This window comes from Suncus etruscus, chromosome 1 (genome assembly GCF_024139225.1).
Source record: "Suncus etruscus isolate mSunEtr1 chromosome 1, mSunEtr1.pri.cur, whole genome shotgun sequence".
NCBI lineage: Eukaryota > Metazoa > Chordata > Mammalia > Eulipotyphla > Soricidae > Suncus > Suncus etruscus.
This window is the reverse complement of record NC_064848.1, coordinates 63,943,683-63,961,707: the sequence shown is the minus strand read 5'-3', so window position 1 is coordinate 63,961,707 and position 18,025 is coordinate 63,943,683. Positions and strand designations below refer to the sequence as shown.

At 41.1% G+C, this 18,025-nt stretch overlaps 1 protein-coding gene across 1 annotated transcript in view; it reads right to left on the bottom strand.

Annotated features, from left to right (window-relative positions):
• The window catches only part of GLDC (glycine decarboxylase), a 109,954-nt gene that overhangs the window by 17,712 nt on the left and 74,217 nt on the right, over positions 1 to 18,025 (bottom strand). Inside the window, exons 16-21 of the mRNA XM_049776121.1 lie at positions 13,119 to 13,194; positions 8,069 to 8,194; positions 6,331 to 6,480; positions 4,355 to 4,467; positions 3,009 to 3,150; positions 367 to 478 (exon numbers count right to left, since the gene is read on the bottom strand). Of these exons, the coding sequence (XP_049632078.1) occupies positions 367 to 478; positions 3,009 to 3,150; positions 4,355 to 4,467; positions 6,331 to 6,480; positions 8,069 to 8,194; positions 13,119 to 13,194 (719 nt within the window). The remainder of the gene's footprint in view (positions 1 to 366; positions 479 to 3,008; positions 3,151 to 4,354; positions 4,468 to 6,330; positions 6,481 to 8,068; positions 8,195 to 13,118; positions 13,195 to 18,025) is intronic.

Genomic DNA, 18,025 nt, shown 5'->3' with positions numbered 1-18,025 from the left:
GAACTGTTTACCCGCTTCACCTCAGAACCGCCGGCTGAACAGGGTGGCAGACATGTGCTCCAAGCTGGAGGAGAAAGACCTCATCCTCCATCCTTCCATCAGTCAACCAGGAGCAATTTCTGAGCACATAGCCAGGAGTAACCCCTGAAACTACTGAGCATCACCGGGTGTGAACCAAAATAAAATATAAATTTCTCGTTAAAGTTATTTCCAATTATTGCATTTTTCTCGGTGCTACAAAATAGAAACTTGCCACCACTTTCTACTTCAAAGAAATTGGTAGATATTTCAAAAACCAAATCTACTAGGTTAAACTTTTGGTCAAGAAAAAAAGTAAAGTGATAGAGAATCAAAGTTGATACTTGCCTCTGGCACCTCTAAAAAGGACTCTGTAGTGTTTTTCTAACCGCTTTGCCATGTAATTGGCATTTAATATAGCAATTTCTGTGGCTTGCTTCAAGCCCTTGCCTCCCATCATCTGCAACAGAGGGAAAAACAAAGTCATCAGCTGCAGAACAGGTGAACCCAACAGGCCACTTACTAAAGACACCCTCAGGTAAATCCGATCCACAACAGGAAGTTAGCCCAACACCACTGTCTGAACCGCAGATGCTCAAAACCTCGAAAAAGGACCTCTATCAATTCTCTCTGGGGCTAGAAGAATCTGTAATATTTTTACTTTAATGTAATTTTACATTTCTCATAGTGGTAACAAACTCCTCAACAGGGCAAATTGATGACTACTGTGGTATCTAAAGAGGAAAAGAGACTGTTCTTAGAATTGTTTTACACATATTTTGGACTCTTGTTTGCTTACTCTAAATGGAGGCTTTGCTTTATTTTGTTACCAGGAACTCCATGGTGCCAACTTAATCCCTTTGGTGTGGTTTACCTCCCAACTGTCCTAGTCAAAATTACTTATGTACCATTTGCAAGTTTCCATCTTTTTGCCCTCTAATGGTTGTAAGTCTCTATGACCATATGAGTTAAATGTCATCACCAGAAAAACACATAAAATCAATGTCACTTTCTCCCCAAAGAATCCCTCATGAACAACTGCGGTATGAAATATGATAAATGCATAACTATTGCAATGTAATCAGAACACACCAAAAACACCCCCAGACACCAGAGTAAGGAGAGGACACATTTTGTTAACATGGTCAAAATTATCAAGAAAAACTCGAGTAGAAATTTAGAAAAGGGTATAGTTGGAGCAGGCAAAAAATGGGTCCTCTTCTATCAATGGGCTGTGAGTTTTGCTTATAATATTTTTGTTTTCATTTTTGGGCCACAATTGGTGACACCCAGGGGTTACTCCTGGCTATGTGCTCAGAAATTGCTCCTGGCTTGGGGGAACCATATGAAATGCTGGGGGATCAAACCACGGTCTATCCTGGGTTAGCACATGCAAGGCAGACACCTACTGCTGTGCCCCATCTGCTTACAATTTTTGAACCTTTATGCTAGAAGGCACTGGGCTTTGCTACCCAGTTGCCAACTTCTTAACAGTCACTGAGCAGTTTAATGGCTGAAACTGTGTCTCAAGTGCTGAATTTGAGTCACCAATGGTGGACGCTATGCATGCTGGTTGCAGAAGAATCTTCTAAGGATTCTGTGGGAATAGTGAGATTCTTATTTTCTTTTCAGTGCTGGGAACTGAACACTAACTGAGTTATATCCCTGGCCTTCATTTCTGTAAAAAATAAATTAAATCTTCTGGAGGGTCAGATAGTACAGCAGGTAGATCACTTGCCTGCAATGTACCTGACCTAGATTCAGTCCCTAGTACCCCATCTGGTTCCCTTAGCCCACTCACTAGGAGTGATCTCTGAGCACAGAACTGAATGTATCCAAATATTTAAAAGGAAAAATTTTTGCCTTTAGTTTTTGGGTCACATCAGTAGTGCTGAGGGCTTACTCTTTATCAGTAATGACCAGTCTTGGAGGAGGCCATATGTGGTGCCTGGGATCAAATAGGGCCACTGTACTATTTCTTCAGGCCATTTTATTTCCTTTTAAACTGAGGCTCTGGGCCAGTACTTGGGTAAAGTGTTTGCCTTGCATGCAATCCCTGGTATTCCATGTGGTCCTCTGTATACCCCTATGAGTAATGCCTGAGTGCCCCAAAAGTAATCCCTGCACATTGCCAGGTATGACAAAAACAAATAGACAAAAGCAAATTTTAGTCTCTGAGGATCAGACTGTTGGTTTCAGCTTCCCAGAAAGTTTTCATTCCAAACAATCATCACCACATTGTTCAGAACTAACAGCTAGGTCCCAAGAGCCTGCTGCATGCTCTACAGAGATGAGTTTTGCTGTCTGTTTCCACCAGAAGCTACCTTTGTTTAAGGAGGGTGCTAGTTAGTATACAAAATATGCTCTTCTTCACTGCACAGTTCTGTGAGGGAGGCAGGCCAGTTTAAATGAGAGCTGTGAAAAATAAACTCTGTTCCTAGTAGCTTTTTGGAGAAACACAAAGGAAGGAAGCCGGTCTCTGACAATCTAAAATGCCCCTGGGCATACAGTTCCATGGGCCCTAAAGAATGAAAAGCTTCTGGAACACAGCCCTTACACAAACCTCTCCAACTTTTTATCTTATCCTCCAGACCATCAAGAAAGAGAACGTGCACCACAGGCTCTCAACCAAGAGGAATGATTAGCATGGGCCCTGGTTTCACAAGAGTCATATAAATCCTACAGGAAACCAAATGGCATGGCTAGGATAGCCATATGACTCATGGGCTTGAACTCTGTCTGGAAAAATATATCTGTCGTGTTCATTTCCTTTATAGTAAAGCCACAAGGAGACCCAAAGGAAACAGCCTAATATAGCACAATAAGATGAAATTAATTTCAACTGCACACAGGATGGTTACTTCATCCCAGACAATCATCAACAATCTTCCCTAAAATCCGTCAGACTGTGGATTTCTATTTTTTTAAGCCAACAAAGCAGGCTGCAACTTGACTCCCTCCTGACCCCTCCCCTTTATTAGATGCCTCACCTTGATATATGCCCAGGAAATGGGCAAGATGCAGCTGGAGCCCCAGGGAGCAGCACTGACAGTGCCCATGGGCTGGACATCCTCCTTTGGTGTCAATGAAATGATGGGATGACTGGGCAGAAAGGGGGCAAGATGCTTCTTCCTATATGATTTTTTTAGGTAGAAATTTAAAAGATGTCACAAAGATGCATCACAGACAAGCAAACATTGGATCCTCCCACTCGCTGCCATTGCCAGCAGAGGAACTCTGGCTACAGGCACATATTCTGGAAGCATTGTTTCTTCTCACCCCAGGGGAAACGGGGTTCACTGCACAACAGTGGCCCATGGCTCCTCCAAGAATAGAGGAAAATGAAGCAGAGGCAGCCATGCAATTCCATGGGTTCATCAAAATGTGGAGACACAACCCACTCCCACCCCCCCCCCATCAAGAGTGGTCCTTAAACACACTGTGTGGTTTAAGTAAGTTTAGACCCTTTATCAATTTCTTTTTATGCAACTCTACCCCTTACAATCACTTTTTTACTGAATCCTTTATTATTATTCAGTGTCAATGTAATTATAGCAGCTGACTTTTAAAAAGTGGGGCTGGAGATACACAACAGCTGGTAAGATGCTCGCTTTGGGGCCCGGAGAGATAGCACAGCGGCGTTTGCCTTGCAAGCAGCCGACCCAGCACCAAAGGTGGTTGGTTCGAATCCCGGTGTCCCATATGGTCTCCTGAGCCTGCCAGGAGCTATTTCTGAGCAGACAGCCAGGAGTAACCCCTGAGCACCGCCGGGTGTGGCCCAAAAACCAAAAAAAAAAAAAAAAAAAAAAAAAGATGCTCGCTTTGCATGTGGCCAACCCATGTTTGCATTCAATCCCTGCAATTTAATATAATCTCCTGAGCACAGCCAGAGGTCATTCTTGAACACAGAGCTAGGATTAAACCATAGGATTAAACCCCATCAAATCCCTGTGTCCTAGCCCAAAGATAAAGGAAGAAATGTTGCTCAAAATTCTAACTATGAGCAGCATTGCCAAATATTAACGTTCCCATTCTAATTCATACTAATCCTGTGAAATTCTCTGTTAACTGCTCTGTGAATTAACTAGCTCTGTAGGAAGAACTGGGAGCTCAGTATAACCACATTCTTAGGTTAACTGACATAACAATAGCTCCCTTTGGACATCCTCTAAAGGACTTTCCAGGGCCCACATCTACTCCCATAACACACTAAGGTATAATGTGTACTTCATGCTGCTGGAAGGACCTATATTCCTAGTAGGAAAGAGGCTTTTGGATGCTACCCTTTCCAACTCAGTCTCAACAGCCCTCCTGCAAACAGCAGCCCAGAACTCACACTCCAATGGGCCCCATGCCAGGACCACCACCTCCATGTGGGATGCAGAAGGTCTTGTGAAGATTTAGGTGTGAGACATCAGATCCAAAGTCTCCAGGACGACAGAGTCCCACCTGCCACAAAGGGTAATAAGCAAAAGCAAGAGTCAGGAATCTGAAGGGGGGGTGCAGAAGCAGGAAAGTGGACCAGTGGTTCACAGAAGCCACCTTGATACCAGGAGTTCCACAGTCAGAACCTGACAACCCACAGGCAGTGTGGCTTCTGGTTTTAATGGACACAGCAATTGGCTATTTCACATAATTTAGATTTTAAAATACAGACTTAAATACTGAGTAAGTTTAGGGGGCCGGAGAGATAGCATGGAGGTAAGGCTTTTGCCTTGCATGCAGAAGGTTGGTGGTTCAAATACCGGCATCCCATATGGTCCCCCGAGCCTGCCAGGAGCAATTTCTGAACGTAGAGCCAGGAGTGACCCCTGAGCGCTACCGGGTGTGACCCAAAAACCAAAAAAAAAAAAAAATACTGAATAAGTTTCTAAATGGCAACTTGTTCTACCTGCCCTCTGGGACATTAGCTTTTGATATTTTGTGCTTTACCTCTGGGCTGTCAGGGTACCTTCCCAGGATATATGAGGGACCTCCAAAATAGACAAGGGATAGGCTGGCATTTGTCCAGAAACCATCAATAGCATCCAGTCAGCTTATCTGTCACTTTGACATTAAGGCTAATTCTGTTTTGTTTTGTTTTGTTTTGTTTTGAGCCACATTCAGTGATGCTTAGTGGTTACGTTTGGCTCTGCACTCATGTATCACTTCTGGCAGTTTGATTCTGTAGATATAACCCAGGTCAAAGCACAAGGCAAAAGCCCTACTTACTGTACAATATGTCCAGCCCCAAGACTAATTATGAATATGATCAAGGATAAAGAATTCACTTCTGTTATTGAAGCAATAAACAATTCCTAAGCAACATCTACAAAAGGAAGCAAACTAAAACAAAAAAAAAGAGGGGCCAGAGGATAGTATAGTGGGTAGGGCAGTTGCTTTACATCCAACCTTCCCAGGTTCGATCCCTAGTGGTCTATATGGTACCCTGAGTCCATCAGAAATGATCATGAGAGCAGAGCCAGAAATAATCCTGAGCACTTCCTGGTGTGGCTCAAAAACAAATAAACAAACAAACAAAAACAAAAAGCAAAAAAGAGCCACCAACTTATCTTTCTTGTGCTTATCCACCTGTGTGACAGAAGAGTCTAAAATAGTTTAACAACAACAAAATCAAACCAAGAAGTAAACCAGATGCTCAGAGATAATCACATCACACTTCACCTCAGGAGACTCAGCACATCACACATACCTCCTTCACCCTCAAGGCAAGGGAATAGATTCTCCTGGGAAAGAATCCAACAGCTGTTTCCCATGGAGAAAGCTGCAACCAGATTAATGGAGATCCAAGGCCAAGAGGGGAAAAGGCAACACTTACTCCTTTCAAAACAGGGGTCTGATTTTCTACAGGAACGGATTTGGGTGACACCTTGCTGGTGACACTTTAGACAAGAAAGAGTTCACAGATCACTCCCTGCTTGATCACTGTCCCTCTGGGACATCCCTCTCGGCCCTGACCTCTTCATGAAAGTGAGTTATAGAATTCCAAGGAGGCTTAAGTAAAGACAGCCAGAAAGAGTCCAAAGGGTAGGGAGCTTGCCTTATACAATCCAGATTAAATCCCTTGCATCCCATAGGGACCCCATAGGATCTCATAGGACTCCAAGGACCTCCAAGAGTAATTCCTGAGTGTGAAGCCAGGAGTAACCCTTGCAGGCATTGCCGGTGTGCTTACTCCCCAAAATTAATAACAACAACGAAAATAGTCAGCCTCTGTTCTGATTTTACTTTTTTATATCAAGATTGCTGCCAATCAGAAAGCAAGACTTGTTTCTTAGTAGGAATCAAGAGAACTTCTCTGATTATGCCCACCTGGGCATTCATGTTGGCCCCATCCAGGTAGACCTGTCCTCCATGTTGGTGGATGAGGTCGCATACTTCACTGATGGTCTCTTCAAATACTCCGTTGGTGGAAGGGTATGTAATCATCATCGCTGCCAGCTGCTCCTTGTGCTTATCCACCTGTGAGACAGAAAAGGCAGAAGAAGATATGAGAGGAGGCCAAACCCTGACTTTTTATCTTAAATGCAACAGTAAGGAAGATGAAGTCTCAATATTTTTATCCCTGGAACTGTCTGGAATTCTGCCAGACTGAAAAGCTTAGTGTCTTGGACTCATTGAGTAGAGTTTTGTCTCCTGTTTGGATCAAGACATCTTCATAATTATTTCAGATCTTTTCAGTTAGTCATGCCTCTTCTCAGTTGATCCCTTTCTATTTAGCCATCTATATGCCCATTCCTTCCCATGCTACTGAAATTTAGAATCCCCACTACAAGTATCCTGCTCTGATTAAAGACAATTTTTGACAGGAGAGAAATTATTGGACACATATAAAAGGCAAAGTTCTGGTGTTCTGGCCAGTGTGAAAGTGGACAATAAAACACGTAGGGGGAAATGGCTCTGACTTTATAAGGACAAATGGCGACCCTGAATTTTTGTGGCGCATTGGAAGGGTGGGTAGGATAGGAGTGGTGAGCAGCCTTGTGAATTTTCAGCTTCCCTTTGAAGCTGTTACATGAGTTGTCTCCATGCCTAATAACCCCGACAAAATCACATTGCTATTCAGCTGATTTCCTTCCCTCCTAAGATGCAGCCTCCAGTCCACCAGTGGAGGCAGATATGGTTGCTAAGCAACATCTTCCTGGAGGTTGAGAGGTTAGGAGTGGGGGTTGGTATTTCAGGAAAGACAGGAAGGCTGCCCAGCTTGCAGCAGGTAATAGCGGAGAGATTCATGACATTTGCAAAATCTACATTTATTTTCTCATTCTCAGCACCAAGATAGAGAGAGGATAACTGTGACTGCCAGTTTGGTTATTAATGGGGGGAAGGTTGGGCAGAAAGAAGCAGGCAGGTTCTGTGAGGGGACTATTACTTCTGTCATAAATAATTCATTTGGTTCCTCACAAATGCATGAATTAGAGCACAAGACTTTAGTTTAAAGGACATCTTCTCCTAGTTGTGAAGGGAGGGGTAGATTACAGGCATGTGGATTCTGGACCAAAATTGTGACTATTGCTCTTGATATTTTTCCTATAGAGATCAGCTTTTCTTTTCTTTTATTTAAACCAGGTTTAAACAAACCACTACCCTTTACCTGTGCACATTTCCTGCTGCTAATGTCCCAAATTTCCTTCCTCCCCACCCTTCCCCAATCCCCTCATCACTCTCTCTCATACTGCTTTGTGACTTTGTCACAACAGAGAAGGAACTGCAGTCTTTTCATTAGAATGCAGAAGAAGATAACAAATCTTTTTTTTTTTTTTTTTGGTTTTTGGGCCACACCCGGCGGTGCTCAGGGGTTACTCCTGGCTGTCTGCTCAGAAATAGCTCCTGGCAGGCACGGGGGACCATATGGGACACCGGGATTCGAACCAACCACCTTTGGTCCTGGATCGGCTGCTTGCAAGGCAAACACCGCTGTGCTATCTCTCCGGGCCCGAAGATAACAAATCTTGATCTAAATAATCTTATGATTGATTTCTCCCTTCACCCCAATACCCACATCTTTCCAGCTTTGCCCTCTACCATTTGATAAGCAAAAGATGGGTACCATGGCCTTTAGGTGAGCTAAATCAATGCTTCCATATTTATCCACCTCCACGGGCTGAATTTTCATGCCTGCCATGTAGGCACTTGCCGGATTAGTCCCATGTGCTGATTTTGGAATGAGACAAACCTTAGAAATGAAATAAAAAGAATCAGTGGATACAACAACAAAAATCAACTGTGGAGCAAGTGAGTTAGTTCAAAGGGCTGTGCCCCAAACTGATCCCAGATACCATAGATCTCCAGCCTAGCACAGCTGGGTATAATGTTGGTGGTTCCTAACACTACTGAGAACCCCTGACATCCCCCCAACACAAACACACACACACACACACACACACACACACACACACCAAGCTATACATAATAACAGAAGTTTTTCAACAGCTTGGAGCACAACTTAAATAAGCTCCACATGCTTTATTTAAGCTGATCACTAATGCCTTAATATTTGCTAACTTCGAATTACTTTTGTGTGACAGAACAACATTCAAAAGGGGTATTGCAAATACTGCTCCCTGAAGATCTTCAGAATCAAAGAAAATCCCCAGAACATAAAAAGTACATCTAAGCTTATTCTAACTTTGTCTCAGTAAGAATGGGTAGAAAGCATCTTAGAAAAGCATGAGACTTAAATGTAAACTATAGAACCTTAATGCTTCAGTTCTATGTGAAGCTTGGTGAAGGTCCAGGAGAAGTCATGGAAGACATAAGCCCCAAATTTCCCAGTACCAATACACCAATTGTTTTATAATTTATTTAATGTTCATTCCATGCAAAAATGTCTACATGAGCACAAAACCTATCAACTCCCTTCTTGCATGCACACTTGTTCACCAGCATTAATGTCTACAGATGCTATATGAACTCAGAATACAAATTTACTTCATTTTGAGAGGCTCAAGAGAAAGTATCAAGAACTAGAAAGTAGGGGCCAGAGAGATAGCATGGAGGTAAGGCGTTTGCCTTTCATGCAGAAGGTCATCAGTTCGAATCCCGGCATCCTATATGGTCCCCCGAGCCTGCCAGGAGCGATTTCTGAGCGTAGAGCCAGGAGTAACCCCTGAGTGCTGCCAAGTGTGACCCAAAAACAAAAACAACAACAACAACAACAACAACAACAACAACAAAAAGAACTAGAAATTAAGTCAAAGATAAAATGTGCATTAATTCTTAGGGGTAAGAATTATTACAATGTTAGAGTTCCCAGATTGAAATCATCTTTATTTTCTTCCAACACTTATGTCATCACAGGTGAAAATACTTTTGTAGATCTGATGTTATGACCCAACAAGAAAGAAAGAGCATTTATCCCACCAGAAAATACCAAGAAGCAGTGATTCTCCTAAAAATAATCCACTTTAAAAAGTCACATATTGCAAATCAGGGAAAATAAATATATATTTTTGGGATTAACAGGTCCAAATCAGAAGTTTTAGTGAGGAGCAGAAAAGCCAATTTTTGTTTTGTTTTTTTGATCACACACACTGGTTCTGTTCAGAGATTACCTGGCTCTCTATGTTCAGGGAACACTTCTGTTGGGGGTTAGGGAATCAGATGGGGTATCAGAGGTGGAACCCAGAATGGTTACATGAAAGTGCCCTGCAAACTGTATTCTCTCTAGCCCCCAAAGCAAATGTTTAACATAAATATAAAAGTATTTGTTAAATCCCAAAATTAAAAAGTTATACCAGTGAAATTATGCTGGAAAAAAACACATTTAAACTAGAAAAAAAAACACACACATAATTTGAATGAAGAGCCACTAAAGATACTACTATTTAGATTCCTGGACACTCTATATATTGGGGAGGGGCAATGACAGTACAGTATAGTCAGAGCACATAAAGCATTTTACCCAGATTGTATTCCTAGCACCACATGGTCCCCAATAACTTACAGGTTCAACCCTGGATGCTCAGAGTTACTGAGGGGTCAGCACATGGGTAAGGTATTGCCTTGCATGCAGCTGACCCAAATTTAATCCCATATGGTCCCCTATGATTTCTCAGTACAGAACCAGGAGTAACCCCTGAGCATTCCCAGTGTGCTGACCCCCAAATCTTATACACATTTTTACAAAAGATGTAATGAAATGAAGACATCAGTGGTTTTGTTAATGATTCATTTACATGTGGGTATTAAACATTTTAATTTTCTCTGTGGAATTAGTGACGCTATATTTTTTACAATGGAAATCTTCCCTTTCTTTTCAATTTGTGTTATTAACAGGCTACTGATATAGCTCAAATACACACGCTTTTGTCCTGGCACAATAAAAGAAAATAAATAAAACTGTAATGTTTCAAAAGACATGGGAGTAATAGGGCCCAGATGTTAGACTTTAGTTTAACATCTAAGCCAAAATGGCTCATTTGAGCCCACTAAAGAAAATGCTGGATTTTTTCTAATTCCCTCCAGTGCCTGGTAGGACCCACATAAATCCTCTCCATACCCCCCACTGTAAGTGTCTTCCTTAGCTTCCCCATTGATTTTTGCATTTAGTGGTTTGAAATACTGGAGTACAGGGTGTTTAAGAAAGTGATCTATTGAATTGTTTGTATAAAAGGCTCTAGGTATATCTTTTTTAGAGGTTATTTTTCTAAACTAGCAAAGTTGTCAAAGAATGATAAAAAAAAATATGGCATACTAGTTTATTGATTTGCTTAGCTGGGTTTTGAGCTGTATATCTCCTAAGAAAAAGAAGCGCTAAATTCAATCTGCCAGGGATTCTGGCTGGCCCAAAAGGCAAATGATCAGAAAATACACTGGAACCCAGAAAGAGACTGAGGAAAGGCTAGAAAGAAGGCCACGTTCATGCTCGTGGAGGGGATTAGCACCCACATCAATCCTAAACACTTGCTGTGAAGGATTAATGAACAATGCCACTTTGCAAGGGCAATCAATTTCTTCCTGATGATAAAATCCAGATAAGCTTCTGACTTTATCTCAGGTAATTAGAAAGAGAAAGAAACTCCCATTTAGGTGTGGGGGTTTTAGGTGGTATTTTTATTATTCGAAGTCCCATCAATCAGCCCCAAATTACTAATTTCACTAGAAAACTAGGCTATTATAATTTTATGTATGTTATATATAACAAAATATAAAATACATAACATATATAAAACATATATACATATAACAAAATATATGTATCACACAATATATAGTGTATGTAATATGTAAATTATATGTATAAATATATAATATGTAGCAAAACAAAAATATGTATTGTATAATGTACATATACTATGTATATTATAAAGTGCTCAAATTCTGCCTAATACACGAAAATTGCTATGTTCATAATTGCTGATAAATTTGTATTCTCCCAAGTTAAACAGGTAATTAAGAATTTTATAGGCAGGAGATGGAGAGATGGAGAGAAGCTGAACAGACAAAAGTGTAGAATTTGCACACAGAAGGTTTGGTCCCATCCTCAGCCTTGCTGGTAGTGACCCCCTGCATCGCAAGCACAGAGGCAGTCGGTAGTAGCCCCTGAGCACCAAAAATCAAGTTAATTAAAAAATGGGAATGTGGACCAGGGCAATATTATGGCAAGTAGGGTGCTTGCATTGCATAAAGCTGACCAGCATTCCTTATGCTCACCCCTGAGCCCTGCCAGGGGTAAGGGCAAAATCAGCCCTTTCCTGAGGGCAGAGTCAGAAGTAAGACAATTAAAGTTGTAAAGTCATTTTTCTCAGAAAATTTCAAGAATTTAAAACCATGAGAAAACCAAGTAGAAATAAACCCAAACAAGTTGGCATGTCTATTTGATTTTAGCATATATGTGCTTTGTATGTAACCAGAAGTCAAAATTTTCTCCAAGAAACTCCAATTCTATTCCCCAACCAGGATGCAAACCTGGAAAACATACCTACGGCATTAGAATGTGGAAACACCATGGTAGGAAAAAATGTTCTCCTTCTCTTTTTTGAAAGTGAAATCAGTTTAAAAATTTCTCACAAAACAGCAGAAATAATTCTCTAGTTTTAATAAAACCACAAATTGGAAAAAATCAGGCCACCACCTTCCCCATCTCTCTTAACTAGGCAGCCAAGACCACTTGGCACCATTTTCTCTAACTACTAAGGTAAAGCAGGTGCTTTTGCCCTGCACTAAGCCCTACCTTTTTCTCCTTCCCATCAGAACTCCACCTCCACAGTGCCCCTTGGAATTTGGTTGTCACCAAAATAAGCCTCAGAAATAGACTTCCCTCAACCCCAACTTAAAGCCCCTGTCAGATTGACTGCCATGGGAGATGAGGATTCAGTAATGACCACTGGCACCTGCTGATGCCCACAAGGGTTTCAAGAGCACTTAAGAGTCTTGAGGTCTTAACTTCTGCATCTGAGATCAACTGCAAAGCAGAGTCATGAATTGTGTTCCATGTCTTTTTGTGTTGCTTAGAGCTGATGATCCCTTGGTGAGGAAACGTTTATTCAATAAATATTTTTTGCTCAGCCACATGACCAGCACTGTGCTGAGGCACAGTTGGAGTTAGAGCAGAGGGAAAGTTGGGGTTTTGCCCTTTGTCCCAGCTGTGGGCTAAGCCAAGTGCTGGCCCTTCTTGGAAGGACAACATTCCTGCATGGCTTCAGCCAACTTTTGTAGACTGGCTTTGCGCCAGTCTTTGATCTCTGAATGTTTTTTCTCAAAACAATCCAGGGAGATGTGTTGGAGGCAAGAATAATAATGGCCAATTCACAACATTTAATTTTTGATGACATGTTCTCCCAGCTGCTGTCAAGAAAGCCTGATAAAGGATGGGCAGAATGGGGCCTGAGTGGTAGATAGCACAGTGAGTAGAGCATTTGCCTTGCTAACCTGGGTTCAATCCCTGGCATCTCATATGGTTCCCTGAGCCTGCCAGGAACAATTTCTGAGCTCAGAGCCAGTAATAACCCATGAGTGGTGCTGGATGTAGCCCAAAAACAAAAACAAAACAAAACAAAATAAAAGGATGGTCAAAATGGAAGAGCTGTGGAGCTGGCTCCCTCTCGTCCGCCCAGTGAGTGATGAGTGATGAGTGAGCACCACTCCTCCATACTCACTGTTCGGTGTCTCTCTCCTTTCCCGTCCAAGTAAGCGCGGATGGTGGTCAGTCCAGCATACTCACCCTGGGCTCCACTGCAGAGACAAGAAGAGAAGGATCAGCCTTGATGACTATTGACTTCCTTTTACTCATTTAATATTTTTTTATACAGTGTTCATCAACATGTGGTATGCACATAAAGTCAGACAGAAAGACACTAAAGGAGCTCTGAGATTTCCTGTGGTCTCTTTCCTCTCCACCTCAGGGCTTGCATTTCCAGGATCCATGTACATGGCTGCAGGAAAATGCAGGAACCCATCGGCACAGTCATTAAAGATGACACCTTAGGGCACATTTAATGACTTAACATTTCAACGAGTTCATTCATAAATAGTTACTTAATGTTCTCAGTACAATGTTCACAAAATATAAGGAAGTGACTCATAGCTAAAATCCCATTAAAAACATGTGTGTTCTCCAAAACATCATACCATAATCTATGTGGGAGGCCAGTGACTTAGGTGCTCATTCATTTTTGTAATTAATATGACTCAAGTATAAAATGGGGCTGGAACAGTGATTAAGGCACTTTCCTGGCATGTGGTCAACCTGGGTTCTATCCCCAGCAAGCCAGATGGTCTCATAAGTCCTGCCAGAAGTGATTCCTGAGCACAAAGCCAGGTGTAGGCCCTGAGCACTACTGGGTGTGGCCCCAAACCAAAACTAAATAAAGCATATGATGGGAGAACCTTATGAGCTTTTATTTATTTATTTATTTATTTTTTTGGTTTTTGGGCCACACCTGGCAGTGCTCAGGGGTTACACCTGGCTGTCTGTTCAGAAATAGCTCCTGGCAGGCACGGGGGACCATATGGGACACCGGGATTCGAACCAACCACCTTTGGTCCTGGATCGGCTGCTTGCAAGGCAAATGCCACTGTGCTATCGCTCTGGGCCTGAGCTTTTATTTCTATAAAATAAATAAAATTAAATTTGGAGTATTGGAGTATTTCTAGAGGGGACATTAGAATAAAACTATAATTCTTTGATATTTGCAGACATCTATAGGAGTATTGATGGTTTGTTGTCAAGAGATAGAAGAACTGAAGAGGAAAAATCCTGGGGGTGATCAGAACCTGGATGGAGAAAACAAAGCAAAAAGCTGATTTCCCGAGTCTGTTCCATTGAGCTAGAGAAGAGACTAGGTTAATTAATGATGGGTATTAATGGTCCCTTTGTTTGGACCTGACTATTTCCCTGGCACTTGGCACAGGTAAAGGTAGTACATGTGGTCACTGTAAGCATTTTACATAGTCTATGTGATCCTCCCAATACCTCCATGAAGTAAACACCATCAATTCCCTTTGCACCAGCCTGAAGGAGGAATCTTTCAGGGATAGGAAATGAATAATGGACAGATAAAAGACAGATTGTCTCAGAAACTTTCCCTGTAAGCAGGGTTACTTGGAGCTGTGCCTCTCAAGAATTGAGTCTAGAGGGACACAACCACAACACTAAGACAACTCTACCCTCTCTGATCTGTTCCAAAAATGGAGGCAAATACTCTTCTTGGTTTTCTCTACACAAGCAGCTCAAAGAAAACTAATGCAAATCTTATATTGACTATACCTATTTTCTCTTAGAATGTAAGTTTTGTAGCATTGTACAGATTTAATGCATTCCTTCTAAGGATACCCATGATATATTTCAAAGAAGTGGATCAAACACTCCTGAAATTCATTTGGAATAATAAATGCCACATCCTTGGGATCCTAGAGCAATCCTTAGGAAAAAGAAGATAGGAGGCATCACTATCCTCAACTTTAATTTGTACTAAAAAGCAACAGTCATTAAAACAGCATAATATTGGGACAAATAGAGATCCTCAGAACAATGGAATAGACTTGAGTTTTCTGACACTGAGCCCCAGGTATACAACCAATTAATCTTTGATAAAAAGGCAAGAAATACAAAGTAGAGCAAAGAAAGTGGTGTTCAACAAGTGATGTTGGGAAAACTGGTCAACTACATTAAAAAAGTGAACTCAGATCTCCCTTTAACACCATGCACAAAGATCAAATCAAAATGATCTGAAACCATAAGGTACATAGAGGAAAATATAGGCAAAACTTGAAGTGTCACTTCATGACACTGATACTAAAGGCATCTTCAAGGAGGAAATACCACTGTCCAAGAAAGTGGAAGCAGAGATAAACAAACAGAACTACATTAAATTGAGAATTTTCGCCGGCAAGGTGGCGCTAGAGGTAAGGTGTCTGCCTTGCAAGTGCTAGCCAAGGAAGGACCGAGGTTCGATCCCTGGCATCCCATATGGTTCCCCCAAGCCAGGGGCAATTTCTGAGTGCTTAGCCAGGAGTAACCCCTGAGCATCAAACAGGTGTGGCCCGAAAAACCAAAAAAAAAAAAAAGAGAGAGAGAATTTTCTGTATTTCAAATGAAACAGTGGCTAGGATACAAAGGCCACCCATGGAATGGGAGAAACTATTCACCCAATACTCATCTGATAAAAAGTTAATATCTAAGATAAATAAGGTACTGGCAGAACTTCAAAGAAGAAAAAGAAGTGAACAGACATTTCCTCAAAGAAAAAATGCAGATGTCCAAAAGGTATATGAAAAAAGTGTTATTAAGGAGATGCAAATCAAAATAACAATGAAGTATCATCTCACATCATAGAGAATGGCACACATCACAAAGAACAAGAACAACCAGTGCTGACATGGATGGGGGGAGAAAGGCACTCTCATTTACTGCTAGGGTAAGGCCAGTCTAGTCCAGCCTTTAGAGAAAACAATATGGATATTCCTCAAAAACTGAAAATTGGACTTTCTTATGATCCAGCAATACTACTCCTAGGGATATACCCTAAGAATATCAAAACACAATACAAAAATGCCCTCTGCACAACTATGTTCATCACAACACTATTTACAATAGCCAGAATCTGGAAACAACTAGGTACCTGACAACAGATGCATGACTAAAGAAACTGTGATACTCTACACAATGAAATACTATGCAGCTGTTGGGGGGGAAAATGAAGTCATATTTGCTTATACATGGATGGATATGGAGATTATTATGCTGACGAAATGAGTCAGAGTGAGAGTGATAAACATAGAATAATCTCACTCATTTGTGAGATATAAGGAGAATAAAATACAGTGTGGGGAACTGTATACATGTATACATGGAGAACCAGTCCATGATAGAAATTTTGCCATAAAGAGCAGAGAGTGCAATTAGTAGAGAAGAGTTTACTATGAAAGTGGCAGTATGGCAACCCTTCATTAACAGTTCTGCAAATCACTACTGTCAAAAACTAAGAAAGAGAGAAATAGAGAGATAGAAGTAAACTCTGTCCCATAAGCAGGTGGGGAAGGGTGGGAGGGTAGGGAAGAAAGCATCAGGGAGGGTGCGAGGGAAAACTGGGGACATTGGTAGCATGAGATGCTTACTGGTGAAGGTTGCTGAACATTGTATAAGTGTAACAATCATAAACAAATTTATCTGTGAATAAAAAACCTGTAGTATGCACAACCTTTAACCAAGTTGTTTAAATTAAAAAAAAATAGAATAAATTTTGAAAGCAGGACCCAGCACTTTACCAGGAATTTACAAAAGTGTACTGTATAATGAGTAACTTTATGATATACAACAAGTACATTTGTCCTAAATGAAGTTTTACTCCCCAGCCAAGTCAACAACAATGTGACTCAATAATAAGACTTAAAAAATAAAGATTATGTCCTTCCCTCTGCATCTTTTTCAGGTCTTGTATTCAACATATTTTGTTGAAAGACAAAATCAAGGTGTTAATAGACTAGGAATAAAAGAAAAAAACTGGAGTTACCAGTGATCCCAGAGAAAGGTAGTGATGTGATAAATACTTGCTATAAAATAAAAATGCTGGTGGTGCTTGTTGTTTTACCTCAGATAGTCTGAAAATCAGATTCAAAAAGTGGGCGAGGTTAGGGAAATAGCTTGATAAGTCTGGGACTTGTGCTTTGCATGCCAGAATTTGACCCCATACACAGTATGATCACAGTATGAGCTTTGCTGATATGGGCCCCAAACAAAACAGAAGCACAAAAATCCTCACAGATACTAAAAATGTGCAAAAGCTATGTTTTGAATACCACACAAGGCTTACTACTGCAGTAATTTTAAAATAATGGAAATTGTTGGTGCCACCTATTGGTGGAAATGTATTATTATAAAATTGCTGATAATTAACATAACCTAGAAAACTTCATAAAATGACTACATGAGGATAGAAGTCTAGGATAGTTGTCTGAATAGTGACCATTTTAATCCTCAGGGATTACCCCTGGCAGTACTCAGGGGATTATATAGGTGCTGATGATTTAACCAAGGTCAGCGACATATTAGCCACCTCTCCGACCTCTTACTTTTAAAATAATTTTATTACAGCTCAGGTAGGTAATAAAGTTACAATAGGGGCAAGAGTGATAGTACAGCAGTAGGGTGTCTGCTTGCACACATCCAACCCTCACGACCCCTGGTTTGACTCCAGCATCCCATATGGTCCCCTGAGCCTACCAGGAGCAATTTCTGAATGCAGAGCCAGGAGTTACCCCTGAGTAATTCTGAGTGTGACCCAACCTCTCCCCCCCCAAATAAAATTACAATAGTGTTAGGTTTATGGAATTGATATATACAGCATTACTGCACCTCCTTTGCCTCCCTCTGGTAAAAGGACTTGGACACAGTGGTAGTGGTGAGGTACAGTAGCTTTGTACATCAATATCATAATCATTAATGCTCCTGTAAACTGTGCATGCCTTACTATTGAGGGAATCCCCTTTTGTAAGTCTAGGAGAGAGGTAGAGGAATAAATATCCCTATTGAACAGGATACCAGGCATTCCTAATCACTGCCCAT